The 17,500-nt window shown below is 39.6% G+C and overlaps 1 protein-coding gene across 2 annotated transcripts in view; it reads right to left on the bottom strand.

The window, feature by feature from the left end:
- LOC101883122 (phospholipid-transporting ATPase ABCA1) overlaps positions 1-17,500 on the bottom strand; it is a 157,656-nt gene that overhangs the window by 87,353 nt on the left and 52,803 nt on the right. For both annotated transcript variants that reach the window (XM_073907702.1, XM_073907701.1), the window contains exons 10-11: positions 11,716-11,855; positions 9,649-9,765 (exon numbers count right to left, since the gene is read on the bottom strand). In XM_073907702.1, the coding sequence (XP_073763803.1) occupies positions 9,649-9,765; positions 11,716-11,855 (257 nt within the window). The remainder of the gene's footprint in view (positions 1-9,648; positions 9,766-11,715; positions 11,856-17,500) is intronic.

Raw genomic sequence — 17,500 nt, 5'->3', positions numbered from 1 at the left:
TTTGTACCCTTTTGTTGTCTTAGGTACCCTTTGGAAAGTGATACGGTACGGTGGACTTTTTTTTGTACCTTTTGACAGTGAAAACAGACACAGAAGCGTACAGACTCATACTGTACCACTTAACAAAAAGATTTGAGATGAGACTACTACTGCTTGTTTTATTCTTACTTGTTAGTCAGTTTGGATAAAAGCACCTGCTAAATGCATAAATGTAATGTAAATGTTCAGTATCTAGTCAAATCTCGACCAATCAGATGCTCTCTAGTGTCTGAAATGCCCTGCCCCTGTCTTCACTATATGTGCTTGACTTCAAGCAAAGGACGGTAAAACCACTTCAATAATCATGCGCTGGTTATTATCATCAGCTCAAGCTCGTTATTTCAAATATAGACACACGGCGAGAGCATGTGAGCTCTCTGGAGAAAGTGAAACCACTCACGCTTTGAGGCAGCCTCGCAAACAACAACAGGACATACGGCAGACTCTTTTCTTCTTAGCTTTGTGGCTGTTCATCAAGACAACGACAAGGTTAGTTTGAGCTCAGCTTGACCATGACTTGTTATTATATGTATATATTATCATGATGTAATGTCTCGGCTTTGTATTTAAAAATGGCACTTCCTCTTTTAATTCTCATGGCTTGTGCATGTGCTAGTGATATTTCTCTGTAAACCAGTAGCGCTCAGCTGCGCGTCTAGCTCCGCCTTTTGGTACTCTTTTGTTGTGCTAGGTAGACCTTTGGAAAGTGGTATGGTATGGTTCGTTTTTTGGTAGCTTTTGACAATGAAAATGGAAAAAAAAGCAAACCGACCCATGAGGACCACATAACAAAAACATTTAAGATGATACCACTACTGCTTGTTTTATCCTTACTTGTTGTTAGTCACTTTGGATAAAAGCATCTGCTAAATGGATACATGTAATGTAAATGTTCAGTTTCTAGTCAAATCTCGACCAATCAGATGCTCTGTAGTGTCTGACAAGCCCTGCCCCACCTTCTCATTTGCTATTCATTTGATGTGCTTGACTTCAAGCAAAGGATGGTAAAACCACTTCAATAATCATGCGCTGGTTATTATCATCAGCTCAAGCTCGTTATTTCAAATATTGACACACGGCGAGAGCATGTGAGCTCTCTGGAGAAAGTGAAACCACTCACGCTTTGAGGCAGCCTCGCAAACAACAACAGGACATACGACAGACTCTTTTCTTCTTAGCTTAGTGGCTGTTCATCAAGACAACAACAAGGTTAGTTTGAGCTCAGCTTGACCATGACTTGTTATTATATGTATATATTATCATGATGTAATGTCTCGGCTGTCTATTTAAAAATGGCACTTCCTCTTTTAATTCTCATGGCTTGTGCATGTGCTAGTGACATTTCTCTGTAAACCACCTTTTGGTACTCTTTTGTTGTGCTAAGTACACCTTTGGAAAGTGGTATGGTATGATTCGTTTTTTGGTACCTTTTAACAATGAAAATGGCAACAAAAAAAAAAAGCAAACCGACCCGTACCGTACCACTTAACAAAAACATTTGAGAAGAGACTACCACTGCTTCTTTTATCCTCACTTGTTAGTCGCTTTGGATAAATGAATTAATGTAACGTTAAGTATCTAGTCAAATCTTGACCAATCATATGCTTTGTAGTGTCTGTCAAGCCCCGCCCCCTTTATTTGATGCACTTGAGCTCAACCACTCTCACCGGCAGAGCTGTGACAAAACAATACACTACTGGCTGATTTTTAAGGGGGAGGGGCTACTTTATGCCCCACCTTCTCCATGTTCAAGTTGAAATGACGTCACACATTGAGCAAAAATGCACATTTCACAGCACTTCACGAGACCTTTAACAACAGCCATTCATCTGCTTGATGTGTCACGGCCTCAAAGGTCCCGCAAAGGGTAATGAAAAACTCAAAACAAAGTTCACATTCGTCCTCCTCTATCCATTCATCCGCACTCGTCTGTCTTCCTGCTCCTCTCATAAGCTCATTTAAAGTGACTCTGCAGTAATGGGGGCGATGGAGGGATGGAGTGATGGGGGATCAGCTGAAGGTACGCCGCTGGTTAATCCCTTTCCTGCTGCTCATGAAAATGATCCTGCACTTACACATAATTACCTTCTCCTTTGATGCACCCTATCAGTGAGGAGGGGCAATAAACTCTCACACACACATGCACGCACACACACACACACACACTGGCTGTGACTCTCAGTCATTCTCAATCATCATAACAATAACAGACACTGAACTTCCTCCACTCACTAATAAAGCACTTCCTGATGAAATACTGCATATGAAGCGCTGTGAGTTCCCGCTACAACTGCGACCAATATATTGTGGATGTTGAGGATCATTGTCTGGCACCTATCGAGACCTCTGACTGCATGGGATGTCGCTTTATTTCTGGTAAAGGTCAGATGCATTAGTCTGTTAGTCTAGAGGTCTCCAACCCAGCTCCAAGAGAGAAACCGTCCTTCAGATTCCTCCTACAACCCCAATTAAACACACCTGAACCTGCTAATGAAGGTGTTCAAGGGTTACCGGATAATTACAGATGAGCTGGAGCAGGACACGAACACCGGCATTTTCAAAACCGCAGCTTTTTCTTCCATACACAATTTTAGATCGCTGAAAGCTGAACATTGTAAACCTTCGGTCAGGGTAAAGATTTTTATAAATGTTTAATGATTGTGTATGTGTGGTATACGTTTTCCTTGCATTTTTCTTAGATTTAGAATAACGTTTGTCATAGACTGCAGGATGAAACTTGGTGTCCTTCCCAATAGCTCTTAACCTTCCTGTTGTCTATAATTCTTTTGACCATTTTAACATGGGAGTCTATGGAAATTTGAAAGTTTTGAAGCCAGCCCCCAGTGGCCAGTTTATGAATTGCAGTTTCAGGTACTTTCGCTTTAGCTTCACAACGTGAGTGAGAGGGTGATGTTTAAGTGAAACTTACTGTCTTTCCCAATTCCTTCCAACAGCCCTTAGCCCTTCCTCCAGTTGTCTATAATTCTGCTAAACCTCTAAAATAAAGTAGATACATTTAATATAAATCCTCAAAATTAATTCAAATTTCACCCTTGTCACAGTAGTCATCAAGGGTAATATTAGCTATATACACCAAATCCATTTTTTGTACCAGGCTGTTAACACCGAATTCCTGCAGTAAAGTTGGGCGTTTAATAAGGGAGTCAATGGAAATTTGCCCTGTCTTGGAGCTAGCCCCCAGTGGCCAGTCGATAAATTGCAGTTTCAGTTACTTTCGTTTTAGTTTCACAATGTAGAGCGGGAGGAGGTTAATGTTTGGGTCAAACTTACTGTTTTTCCAAATTCCTTCCGCCTTCAATAAACCTCTAAAATAAAGCACATACTTTTATTCTCAATTCTCAAAATTAATTCAAAATTCATCCCCTCACAGTTGTCATAAAGAGTCAAATTAGCTATATACACCAAAAAAATGTTTGTACAAGACTGTAAACACCTTTTTTTACAGTAAAGTTAAGCATTTTAACATGGAATTCTATGGAAATTTGCTCTGTTTTGGAGCCAGCCCCCAGTGGCCAGTCAAGGAATTGCAGTTTCAGTTACTTTCGTTTCAGCTTCACAATGTAGAGTGGAAAATTGATGTTTGGGTGACACTTAACAGTCTTTCCTAATTCCTTCCAATAGCCTTTAACCCTCCTGTTGTCTATAATTTGGTATACGTTATTCATCCTTTGGGTCAAAAATGAGCCACCTTCACTACACCTCTAAAATACAGCACATACTTTTAATCTCAATCTTCAAACCTAATTCAAAATGCACCCCCTCACAGTTGTTATAAAGGGTATTATTAGCTATTTACATCAAAATCATTTGTGTACCAGACTGTAAACACCTTTTTTTAGCAGAAAAGTTGAGCATTTTTAAGTCTATGGAAATTTGCTCTGTTGGAGCCTGCCCCCAGTGGCCAGTCTATGAACTGCAGTTTCAGTTACTTTGGTTTCAGCTTTACAATCTAGAGTGGGAGGTTGATATTTGGGTGAAACTGTCTTTTCCAGTTCCTTCCAATAGCCTCCTAATGTTGGGGTCACTAGGGTCATTTGGGGTCCAAAACCCCCCAAACTTCACGATTAAAAGAACAAACACACTTCGCTTAGGTTTTTCTTGATGTTAAAATGGTCAAACCCCCTTCATATGATTTTAAAGAGTTTAGTGTACAGCAATACTATAGCAATACAAGTATAAATGCATGCAAGCATCCATTCACACACATTCGCCAGTGTTTAGAGGCTGGAATATGGAGCCAAAAGACTTTCAAATGAGCGCTTGACATTAGCCGAGACCCATTGAGAGGGAAATAAGCAAGGCATGCTGATTTGCAAACTCGTGAAATGCCAAGTGAGCGACAAGTCACCAAACAGAGCTCCCATGAGACACACACACACACACACATTGGAGGAAAAAAAGAGCAGCACAGATAGAGATGTAAACCCGCAGGGGAGTCCAGAAGATGCTAAATAAATAAATAAATAAATAAAGGACACTGACAGAGTAAAAACGGAGACAAACTCAGCTCGTTCACATTTGGTTAAAAAATGTCATGCATGACAAATTTTGAATGCTCAAGAATGTAAAAAAAAAAATCAATAAAGACTACTATCAAAAAACTAAATCGAGACAAACTACAGAAGAAGTGTGTGCAGGAGCAGCGGACTGACTGCACGACTGAAAATAGGTCAGACAGCACTTTTCAGAGCGCTATAGGAGCTGATGCATGTGTGATAAGTGTGGAGACATTCGTACAGCTGACAACAATGAAATAACAGCTCCAGATGAGGCACAAGAGGCTGTGAATGCACCAATATTACAGTCCAGACTAAATCAAGACCCAGGACGAGACCATGGGTGTATACCTAACCACATACGTATAAGTCATAAGTCATAAGTAGAGCAATCAGACTGAACATTCAAACAGAATAGGTGCACTTTAAATACCCAAATAATGTAGCATGAGGGGAGGAGCTACTAGCGAAGGGGAGGGGCTACTTCCAAATGGAGAGGAGCTACTCTCAATCAGATACTGATGAAGAGGAGCTACTGCTGACAGGGAGGAGCTGCTATCATTCAGATACTAGTGAAGAGGAGGAGCTACTGCTGACAGGGAGGAGCTGCTATCATTCAGATACTAGTGAAGAGGAGGAGCTACTGCTGACAGGGAGGAGCTGCTATCATTCAGATACTAGTGAAGAGGAGGAGCTACTGCTGACAGGGAGGAGCTGCTATCATTCAAATACTGGTGAAGGGGAGGAGCTACTGCTGAGAGCTACTGCTAAAAGGGAGGAGCTACTCTCCTTCAGATGCTGGTGAACTAGGAGGAGCTACTTGTGAAAGGGAGGAGCCACTCATTCAGATAACGATGAAGAGGATGATTTACTGCTGAAGGGGAGGAGCTACTCTCATTTAGATACTGGTTAACTGGGAGTAGCTACTAATGAAGAGGAGGAGCCACTCATTACATTACTGATGAAAGGGAGGAGTTACTGCTGAAGGGGAGGGGCTACTCATTCAGATTCTGGTGAATTGGGAGGAGCTACTGATGAAGGCGAGGAACTAGGGTAGAGGGGAGGAGCTACTGCTGACAAGGAGGAGCTACTATCCTTCAGATACTGGTGAAGGGGAGGAGCTACTGCTGAAAGGGAGGAGCTACTCTCCTTCAGATACTGGTGAACCGGGAGGAGCTACTTGTGAAGGGGAGGAGCCACTCATTCAGATAACGATGAAGAGGAGGAGTTACTCTCATTCAGATACTGGTTAACTGGGAGGAGCTACTTATGAAGAGGAGGAGCCACTCTACATTACTGATGAAGGGGGAGTTACTGCTGAAGGGGAGGAGCTACACATTTAGATTCTGGTGACTTGGGGGAGCTACTTATGAAGGCGAGGAACTAGGGTAAAGGGGAGGAGCTACTGATGAAGGGGAGGAGCCACTCATTCAGATACTAATGAAGGGGAGGAGCTTCTGCTGATCGGGAGGACTTACTAGGGCAAGAGAGGAGCTTTGGTGAATGGGAGGAGCTACTATTATTCAGATAGCTGAAGGGGAGAAGCTACAGTTCAAAGGGAGGAGCTACTCTTCTTCAGTACTAGAGATTTGGGAGGAGCTACTGATGAAGGGGAGAAGCGACTGGTGAAGGCAAGATGTTACTGGTGAAACGGAGGGGCTATTGATAAAGGGGAGGAGCTACTGGTGTAGAGGAGAAGCTAATGGTGAAGGGGAGGAGCCACCGATTCAAATACCGATGAAGGGGAGGAGCTTCTGCTGATGGAGAGGATGTACTGGTGAAAGAGAAGAGTTACTGTGAAGAGGTGGATCTATTGGTGAAGGGGAGGAGCTACTATTATTCAGATGCAGCTGAAGGTGAGGAGCTACAGCTGAAGGGGAGGAGCAACTCTCCATCAGATACTGTGAATTAGGAGGAGCTACTATTATTCAGATACTGGCAAAGGGGTGGAGCTACAAATAGAGGAGTTACTATTATTCAGATACTGGTGAAGGGGAGGAGCTAATGATAAAAGGGAGGAGCTACTGATGAAGGAGAGAAGCTACTGGTGGAGGAGAGAAGCTACTAGTGAAAGGGAGGAGCTACTGGTAAAGGGGAGGAGCTAATGGTTAGGGCGAGGATAAATTGTCCTTTGGATAATGGAGAAGGGGAGGAACTACTGGTGAAGGGGCGGGGCTACAGGTGAATAGGAGGAGCTACTGGACTTTCAGACTGGTTCTAATTCGAAACGTGAGACATTTGGAGTGATTAAAGTGGTCATCGTGCTCTTGTTGATGATAAGGTCTCTTGTAAAGCCCACTCGCTGTGTGTAAGCAGCAAAAGCAGCCGTCAGCAGCGGGTTTAATGATCACAGACTCTGCAGTGTGAAGAATGAGTTTCACCCTCTCCACTGTGTAATGGACACGGGTGCGGGATCTCCACAGGACTTCATTACCCACAGCACGGTGCTCCCACACGCCTGCTTACTTCATCAAGGACGGCTGTTTGCTCCGTACGCTTCAGTTAATTCTGCACCTTCATCTAGCAGACCTTCATGGACTCCTGTAGAGCTCAGCGGCTCTTCGCACATTTGCGATCAGTTTCCACCCTTCAGGGAAGCATCTATTAATACACTTTAGCTACTGTAGAAAAAAAGTGAAGTGCTTTCCTTACTTAGAATAACTTGTCTTGTTTCTAGTCCAAATATCAGAAAGTTCTTAAATCAAGAAGCATTTTCAGAAATATTGAGTCAAAACTAAGTGAGATTTTCCTTAAAAGAAGCAAAATAATGTTCAAATACAAAACAAGACCATTTTTCTTACCTCATTGTCAGACTATTTTGCTTGTTTTAAGGTAAAACTCTCTTCATTTTGACCCGTTATTTCTGAAAGCAACACAATATTTGTGTCTCGTCTAGAAAATGCTTCTTGATTTAAGAATTTGTGGACATTTAGTCTAGAAACAAGAGTGAGAAACATGCTTTTCCCTCAGTGCATGCAGGAGATTAGCCGTCGCTCGCTGGTCATTACTTCACAGCACATTAAACTCGGTGTGCACTCAGATGAACACTGCGGATCTCCGGAGAAAAGCCCTGCAGACTGAACAGTGATAGATCTGTGTGAAGCAGCAGTGTTAGATTACCATTCAGATACGTGTTGATCCCGTCACCTACTGCTCGCTCCAGCATGCAGGTCACGCAAAACACATTTGCTCTTTTGGCACTACATGCATGCATGCTTTTAGTTTTTAATAGCCAAATGCACATGCAATGTCAATAAGGATTTTTTGGAATGCTTTTTATAAGAAAACACAACTTAATTTATTGATGTTTACAATCCCATGTTTAAATCAGCGTGTTGTGATATTATAATATATAATACACAGTTGAAGTTAGAATTATTAGCACCCCTGTTTATTTTTTCCCCCAATTTCTGTTTAACGGTGAGCAGATTTCTTCAACACATCTCTAATCATAATAGTGTTAATAATTCATCTCTAATAACTGATTTATTTTCTCTGTCATGATGACAGTAAATAATATTAGACTAGATATTCTTCAAGACACTTCTATACAGCTTAAAGTCACATTTAAAAGCTTCACTAGGGTAATTAGGGTAACTAGGCAGGTTAGGGTAATTAGGCAAGTCATTGTATGATGATAGTTTGTTCTGTAGACTATTGGGGAAAAATATAGCTTAAAGGAGCTAATATATTGTCCTTAAATGGTGTTTAAAAAATTAAAAACTGCTTTTATTCTAGCAGAAATAAAACAAATAAGACTTTCTCCAGAAGAAGAAAATATTGTCAGACATACTGTGATTTTTTTTTTTGCTCTGTTCAACATCATTTGGGAAATTAAAGAAAATAAATAAATCAACGGGGGCGAATAAATCTGATATCTTTAAAGTAAAACAATCAGGATCTCATTGAAAACAGCCTGATTAGAGTTGCATAAATACATATACACATTATACATAAATTGCAATATTTTATATGTATTTTATATTTTATTTATGATTTTTAATATTTTTATTAAATAATTGTGAAATATATATTTTTTTTTACCAATAATATTGAAATATTAGTTTATTGGCAACATAGCAATTATGATTTATTTTCACAGAAAAAAACAAGTTAACAAGATTTATTTTATTTATTCATTACACACACACACACACACACACACACACACACACACACACACACACACACACACACACACACACACACACACACACACACACACGTATATATATATATTTCCAACTCTAATCAGGTTGTTTTCAAAGTGATTCAGATTTTTTGTTATTATTATTAATATTCATTCAATCATTTTATTTTTGGCTTAGTCCCTTTATTAATCAGGGGTCGCCACAGTGGAATGAACCGCCAACTTATCCTGCAAAAGCTGATGCCCTTCCAGCCACAACCCATAACTGGAAAACACCAATAAACTCTTGCATTCACACTCATACACTATGGACAATTTAGCTTATTCAATTCACCTATAGCAATAAAAGGTCGCTGGTTTGAGTCCCGGCTGGCTCAGTTGGCGTTTCTGTGTGGAGTTTGCATGTTCTCCCCGTGTTGGCGTGGGTTTCCTCAGGGTGCTCCAGTTTCCCCCACAGTCCAAACACATGCGCTATCGGGGAATTGGGTAAGCTAAATTGGCCGTAGTGTGTGAATGAGTGTGCATGGGTGTTTCCCAGTACTGGGTTGCAGCTGAAAAGCATCAGCTGCATTAAACATTGCTGAAATAGTTGCAGGTTCATTCTGCAGTGGCAACCACTGATGAATAAAGGAGCTAAGCCGAAGAAAAATGAATGAATGCATGTGTTTTGTGTTGATCTGTAGATGTTGTTCTGTTTTCCTGTTTGCTCCTTGATAATCTTGTGGTGGTTTTGTCCTCTTCCGTCAATGTTGTTGTTTTGATGTTATTTCATATGTGTTGTGTAATTGTTTGTGTGCTTTATTTGTGTTTTGATTTGTTGTGTAATTATTATGTGATCGCGAAACATTACGGGACCCCCTCGCCCATGATGGCTAATGGTAATAAAATAAATGCATTTGTACTCATGACAGATTTATAATGAATGAAATGACTGTGGCTCACCCTGAGTGTGTTGATCTGAGCGCCGCTGCTGAAGAAACTCCAGAGAGAGTCTTTATTCTGCAGCCACCAGTCTGCCAGATCACCAGCTTTAGCCAGAGCATCGAAGGTGCGGTTAGCCTGCAGACATACACACGCACGCACACACACACACACAGGTGACATTATACACTGTGTACATTTGGGTCCTAGTAGGTTACAAACACTCAGAAACACACACACACGCATACACAAACACACACAAACAAACACACACAAACACATACAAAAACAAAAACACACAAAACCAAACACACACAAACACATGCACACACACACACGCAAACACACAGAATTGCACAGATGTGCACACACACACACAAAACCCCACACACATGTAGACGTACACACAAACGTGCTCACAAAAATCCATACAACACACACACACACACACACACACACACACACACACAAAACGAAGCACAGAAACACAAAAACAAACACACACAAAAATGAACACACACATTCGCGCAAACACACATGAACACACAAAACCACACACACACACACACACTCACACACACACACATATAAACACACATACACAAGCACATGCACACACAGAAAAACAAAAAGACACACACACACACATGCACAGACAAACATGCACATAAATTCACACGCACACACACACAAAAACCAATTCAATACACACATACAAACACACAAAAAAAACACAGAAACACAAAACCAATAACAAACACTCACAAACAGCAAATACACAAATGCACACACACACACACAAACACACACACACACAAACCCACACACACACACACACACACACACACACAAAACCACACACACATGTAGACGTACACACAAATGCGCTCACAAAAATCCATACAACACACACACACACACACACACACACACACACACACACAAAACGAAGCACAGAAACACAAAAACAAACACACACAAAAATGAACACACACATTCACGCAAACACCCATGCACACACACAAAACCACACACACACACAAAACCACACACATACACACACACACACATGCACAGACAAACATGCACATAAATACACACGCACACACGAACACACTCACAAAAACCAATTCAATACACACATACAAACACACAAAACAACACAGAAACACAAAACCAATAACAAACACTCACAAACAGCAAATACACAAATACACACACACACACACAAACACACACACACACACGCACACACACACAAATGCACAAACACACACAAGCAAACACATACAAAAATGAAAACACACACACACACACAGCTAGTGTAGATAGTGATGGAGCAGTGTGTGTTTCTGCACTAAAGGTCAAACTCTTGAGTAAACGGTGACACCGCTGGACATTTCAGCAACAAATCACTGTGATTTTCACGTCCGGCAGCAGTAAAAGCTCCTGTTTCCTCTGAAAGCAGCTAACAGGAGTCGCCCGGCTGAACAACACTCACGTCTGCACACGCTGACCGAGTAAACATGAGGACAAGAATGGCAGCATTCAAAACAAAATCATCATAGGAGTATTTTTAAGGCTGTCCAGCTGAAGTCGGACAGCCTTATGGATGGATGTGTTCAGTGGAGGGAGTTTCCACCGTTTCCTCACTCCACCAAAGTAAAGGAGTAAAGAGTAAAAGTAAAGTAAAGAGGCAGAATGGAGGAGGCTCGTTCTTTATCCTCGTGCTGCAGATGCTCTGTTTAACTGTTTTCTCTGTAGTAAACCATTCAGTTTTTACACTTACTAAGTCGCCATGTAAATAGCAAATGCACCATGGAGCGACACAACTGACTCTTAAAGGGACTGAGAGACGAGACCCTGATTGGTTTAATGCACGTTATGCTCAAAACACATCCAGAACTCATTAAGAGAATAAGCACAACCCTGTTAGACCATGCGCCGGGCGCAGAGCTGATTTATCCATCCTTATATTTTAGCAGAAGTGGATTCAGACATGCCCTTAATGCTCTTGCAGCATGAGCTTTAGACTTTGTGCCTAGATCATTAAAATAGAGCACATAGAGTGTGTGTGTGTGTGTGTACCTCTTTGATGATCCTGCGCGTGACGTTGGTGTCAGGTGTGTAAAGGATTTTTCCCTGCAGAAAAGGCTTGAAGGTCCTCCAGATGAGACGCGTGCTGGACGAGCTCTCCAGTGAGTCCGTCAGGTTCTTACAGAACTCGCCTGCAAACACACAGATGCACATTAATACATGAACACACACGTACACACACAAACAAACATATGAACACACACTCGGTTTGACATGCGGCAGATCGTCTTGACCATGTCTACATGCCTAAATGCATTGAGCTGCTGCCATGTGATTGGCTGATTAGACATTGGTGTTGACGAGCAGTTGGACAGGCGTACCTAATAAAGTGGCCGGTGAGTGTATAGCCCTACATCTGCACGTTTCTCCCCATAGACTTCCATTCGTACACACCGGAAACGCAAGCTTGTGAGACAAGTTTTGTGCTTGGTGAGCTTGGTGACCTCTGACCTGCGAAATCGCGTCACATGATTGCATGAGACCAATCGATGATCAAAACATGACCTCTCTGGACAGGAGTTTAAAACATGGAGCAATCGCTCGCTTAGTTTAATGTCTAATGGTCTTGTTCAATGCCGCCCATTTTCACATTTGAACGCACAAACTCAAGTGTGACCACAGCATGAGACTATCCTACTGATGCTAACATCTAACAAACGTTATTTTAATTTCTCCTTAAGTTCCCCCAACACCGCATTCCCCATGCTGTACAGCTGTTATTCACTGCTGCTGGAGGCCTGAAGACCAGGAGAGGCGCTTATAAAACCAGCTCTGGAGGACAGTTTACACATAAAATAGGCCCAAATCAAAGTCATTAAACTCTTATTCATACAATTAAGGATAAATGTTATGCATAAATGTTTGCAAGTGGTAAGAACTGGTCTCAGCTCATGCATTATTTAAGCGAGCTCACGCTAACCTAGCTAAGTGTTGTGAAACGGCTGTTCTGCATGCACGGATGGGCTGGACGTGTTTCCAACAGTGGATGAATGTGAGGAATTTCATTTCGCTTTATACGATCGTGAAATAACTTTTCATGGATCACATTTTTCATTTCATATTTTATTTTACAAGTATCAGGCCTTTCAGATGGTTATCAGTTTAGATGAAGCACAACAGCTGAAAAATTCCAACTAGATGTGTACAGTTTGATGATAAAGCCAGGTCTGAAGGTTTAAAGTTACTTTGAGAAGCTAGGAAGAAGTTAACTTTTTTTAATGACAAAGGTTAGAATGTTTTAGCATGCTGCTAACATATTTAATTATTTAATTATGTAATTAACATGTTTCTAGCATGTTTATTGTGTGGCTAACATGTTTCTAGCATGCTGTCAGCCTGTTTACCTTTATGTTAACATGCTGCTAATGTATTTTTGTTAACATGTTTCTAGCATAACTAGTTTGTTTCTAGTGTGCTGTGAATATTAATTAGCCCCTGCTGAAAAATCCAGCTTAAACCTGCCTAGGCTGGTTTTAGCTGGTCAACCAGGCTGGTTTTAGAGGGGTTTTGGCCACTTCCAGGCTGGTTTCCAGCCATTTCCAGCCTGGTCTTAGCTGGTTAGGCTGGGAGATGACCAGCTAAAACCAGCTTGACCAGCCTAGCAGGCTGGGAGCCCAGCCAAAACCAGCTATGTCCAGCTTAAACCAGGCTGGTCAAGCTGGTTTTAGCTGGATTTAGCTGGTCATTTTCCAGCCTGACCAGCTAAGACCAGGCTGGAAATGGCTGGAAACCAGCCTGGAAGTTGCCAAAACCCCTCTAAAACCAGGCTGGTCAACCAGCTAAAACCAGCCAACCAGCCTAGTCTGGTTTAAGCTGGGTTTTTTAGCAGGGGCATGTTTAACTAGCATGTTACTACCATGTTTAACATGTTTTACCATCATGATTCAACATGTTGCTAGCATATTTCAAACAAAGTTACTAAGTTTCCAGCATGAATGAGCATGCTGTTAGCAAATTTGATATGTTGTCATGTTTCCAGCATGTGTAATCTATGGCTAACATGTTTCTAGCATGTTGCTAATATTAAATTAGCATGCTGTTAACACACTTTAAATCTATTTTAACTATTTTTACCATGTTTAACAAGTTGCAATCATTAATTGGCAAACTGAGCTTCACAAAACGGCTGTTCTGCATGCACGGATGGGCTGAACCTGTTCACAACAGAGGATGAATGTGAGGAATTTCATTACGCTTTATACGATCGTGAAATAACTTTTCATGGATCACATTTTTCATTTAATATTTTATTTTACAAGTATCAGGCCTCTGCTTTCAGATGGTTATCAGTTTAGATGAAGCACAACAGCTGAAGAATTCTAACTAGATGTGTACAGTTTGATGATAAAGCCAGGTCTGAAGGTTCAAAGTTACTTTGAGAAGCTAGGAAGAAGTAGCTTTTAATCACAAGACTAGCATACTAGCATATAGTTTAATCACTGCTAACCTATTTAATTATGTTTACATGTTTCTAGCATGTTTAATGTGTATTTCAAACAAAGTTACCAAGTTTCCAGCATGAATGAGTATGTTGTTAGCATATTTGATATGTTGACATGTTTCTAGCATTTTAATGTGTGGCTAACATGTTTCTAGCATGCTGTCAGTATGAATTAGCATACTGCCAGCCTGTTTACCTTTATGTTAACATGCTGCTAACCTATTTTTGTTAACATGTTTCTAGCATAACTAGTTTGTTTTTTGTGTGCTGTGAATATAAATTAGCATGTTTAACTCTGTTAGCATGTTCCTACCGCGTTTAACATGTTTTACCATCATGATTCAACATGTTGCTAGCATATTTCAAACAAAGTTACCAATTTTCCAGCAAGAATGATCATGTTGTTAGCATATTTGATATGTTAGCATGTTTCCAGTATGTGTAATCCATGGCTAACATTTTTCTAGAATGTTGCTAATAAATAATCACAAGGCTAGCATGTTTAAGTATGCTGCTAACATATTTAATTGTGTTAACATGTTTCAAGCATGTTTAATGTTTCTAGCATGCTGTCAATATGAATTAGCATACTGCCAACATGTTTACCTCTATGTTAACATGTTCTTACCATGTTTAACATGTTGCTAACATATTTATGTTAACATGTTTCTGGCATAACTAATTTGTTTCTAGTGTGCTGTCAATTTTAATTAGCATGTTTAACTCTATTAGCATGTTCCTAGCATGTTTCAAACAAATTTACCAGGTTTCCAGCATGAACGAGCATGTTGCTAGCATATTTGATATGTTGGCATGTTTCCAGCATGTGTAATTCATAGCTAACATGTTTCTAGCGTGTTTCTAATATTACATTAGCATGCTGTTAACACGTTTTAACTCTATTTGAACTATTTTTTACCATGTTTAACAAGTTGCAATCATTAATTGGCACACTGTCACAAAATGGCTGTTCTGCATGTACAGATGGGCTGGACGTGTTTCCAACAGTGGATGAATGTGAGGAATTTCATTTCCTTTTATACGATCGTGAAATAACTTTTCATGGATCACATTTTCCATTTCATATTTTATTTTACAAGTATCAGGCCTCTGCTTTCAGATGGTTATCAGTTTAGATGAAGCACAACAGCTGAAGAATTCCAACTAGATGTGTCTGAAAAGTTACTTTGAGAAGCTAGGAAGACGTTAATAACTTGTTTTATCATGGCTAACATGTTTTAGCATGTTTATTTAATTATGTTAACATGTTTCTAGCATGTTTAATGTGTGGCTAACATGTTTCTAACATGCTGTCAACATTAATTAGCATACTGTCTGCATGTTATGTTAACATACCTTGTTTAAAATGTTTCCATTATGAATTAGCATATTGCAACAATTTTCCAAGCAAGGTTATCAAGTTTCCAGCATGAATAAGCATGTTGCTAGCATCTGATATGTTTAGATGTTCCTAGCATGTGTAATCTGTGGCTGACAAGTTTCTACAATGTAGCTAACATGTTTATAGCATGTTGCTAATATCAGTTAGCATGCTGTTAACATGTTACTAACATATTTAATTGTGTTAAAATGTTTCAAACATGTTTAATATGTGGTAACGTGTTTCTAACATGCTGTTAATATCACCAAACATGCTGCTAGCATACTAATATACAATGTTTTCATGTTATCAAAATTCCTGCATGAACGAGTATGTTGTTAGCATTTTTAATATTATACGTTTCTAGCAAATGGTTAACATGTTTTAACATGTTGCTAACAAGTTTCTAGCATGTTTCTAACCGGTTTCAAGCATGCTGCTAATATTAATTACCATGATGTTGACATGTTTCATTTTCCTACCATATTTAACATCTTGCTATAATGAATTAGCATGTTGCCAGCATATTTTGAGCATGGTAACCAAACTTATCAGCATGAACAAGCATATAGCATATTTAATATGATAACATGTTTCCACCATGTTTAATATTGCTAACATGTTTTCACATTGCTAACAGGTTTCTAGTATGTTGCTAATATCAATTAGCATGTTGCTAGCTTGTTTTAACTATCTGAACATGACCCTACCGTGTTTTAAAATACTATCATGAATTAAATAATGTAAAAAAAAGTGTCAAACATAGATTAGGACGTGCTAATATGTTAACTTACTTAGCAAACAAAACAAAAACATTGACAAATACATGCAATCACATGTTAGTCATGTTCTAAAACATGGTAGAAACATGCTGTTATGTCATGCTAGCAACATTAGCATGTTTATTAAGATATTTTAAAGCATGTCTGGCATCTTTAAACACTATAATGCTACCATTGATTAGCACATGTCTGGTTTTCACACGAATATGAAGGCAAAATCCCAACAAGTTGCTTAGCTAATTTTGTTAATTAATTGAAGCCAAGACAAAAATCTGCATAAATCACGCTCATTCTTAGTTTTAAATAAGAACAAAAAGTTAATAATCCTTAATATTCTGAACTTAAGGCTACAATTGCAGCATCCTTAAATGGCTTTATGAATCTGGCCCTAGGTCAATGTGAATAAACCAAGAGATTTGTTTCTTCTTCAGCATTTCATTCATTGGGTTTTACTTTCTCAGATGCGTTTCTGTTGTCTGTTTATTGCACACTGCTGAACTCGCTAACAGAAAAGCCCTGATCTCTGAGGGCCCAAGCCTCTTGAAATAAATGCAAAATAAATGAAATGCATCACAGGATGACAAATCACCACCTTCAGTCTCCTGCACAACTACATCATGACGGCTCCCAAAGCACTGCGAGCGCAGACTCAATCCATGGATACACGCTTTAATGAAATCAGTTCTCCTCAAACCATACCATGTTACTGCAGAGCAAACAACAGAAGCAAATCACCCAGCAGACGCAAAACACCTACTGAATATCAAACACACCGTGAGATCTTAGTATTACCCAGTATCATTTATAATCTAATTAATAGTATTTCGTGTGGTATATATATTTAGTTTTCATGCAATTTTTTTTTAGGCTTCATAGGTTTTATTTAACTTCTTATTTATAACTTTTTTGGGTTGACATTTGAAATGTATATATTCACATCTGATAAAATAAGTTTAGAGAATACATTTTTATTAAATGTGTACCTAAAAAAATGTAAGGGCATGGCATGACATGGATGGTGCAGAATCAATTTCAAAGATATTTAAATATAATATAATTTCACAGACTAAAACAAGGATGAAACAATCACCATGAGGACACGGAGAATAAAACATTATAACACATAATCAAGCCAGTGCACCCAGGCTTTGTTGGTAACATAAAGCTTAAGTA

Source organism: Danio rerio, chromosome 7, assembly GCF_049306965.1.
Source record: "Danio rerio strain Tuebingen ecotype United States chromosome 7, GRCz12tu, whole genome shotgun sequence".
NCBI classification, from domain to species: domain Eukaryota; kingdom Metazoa; phylum Chordata; class Actinopteri; order Cypriniformes; family Danionidae; genus Danio; species Danio rerio.
This window is presented reverse-complemented; position numbering and strand designations above follow the sequence as displayed.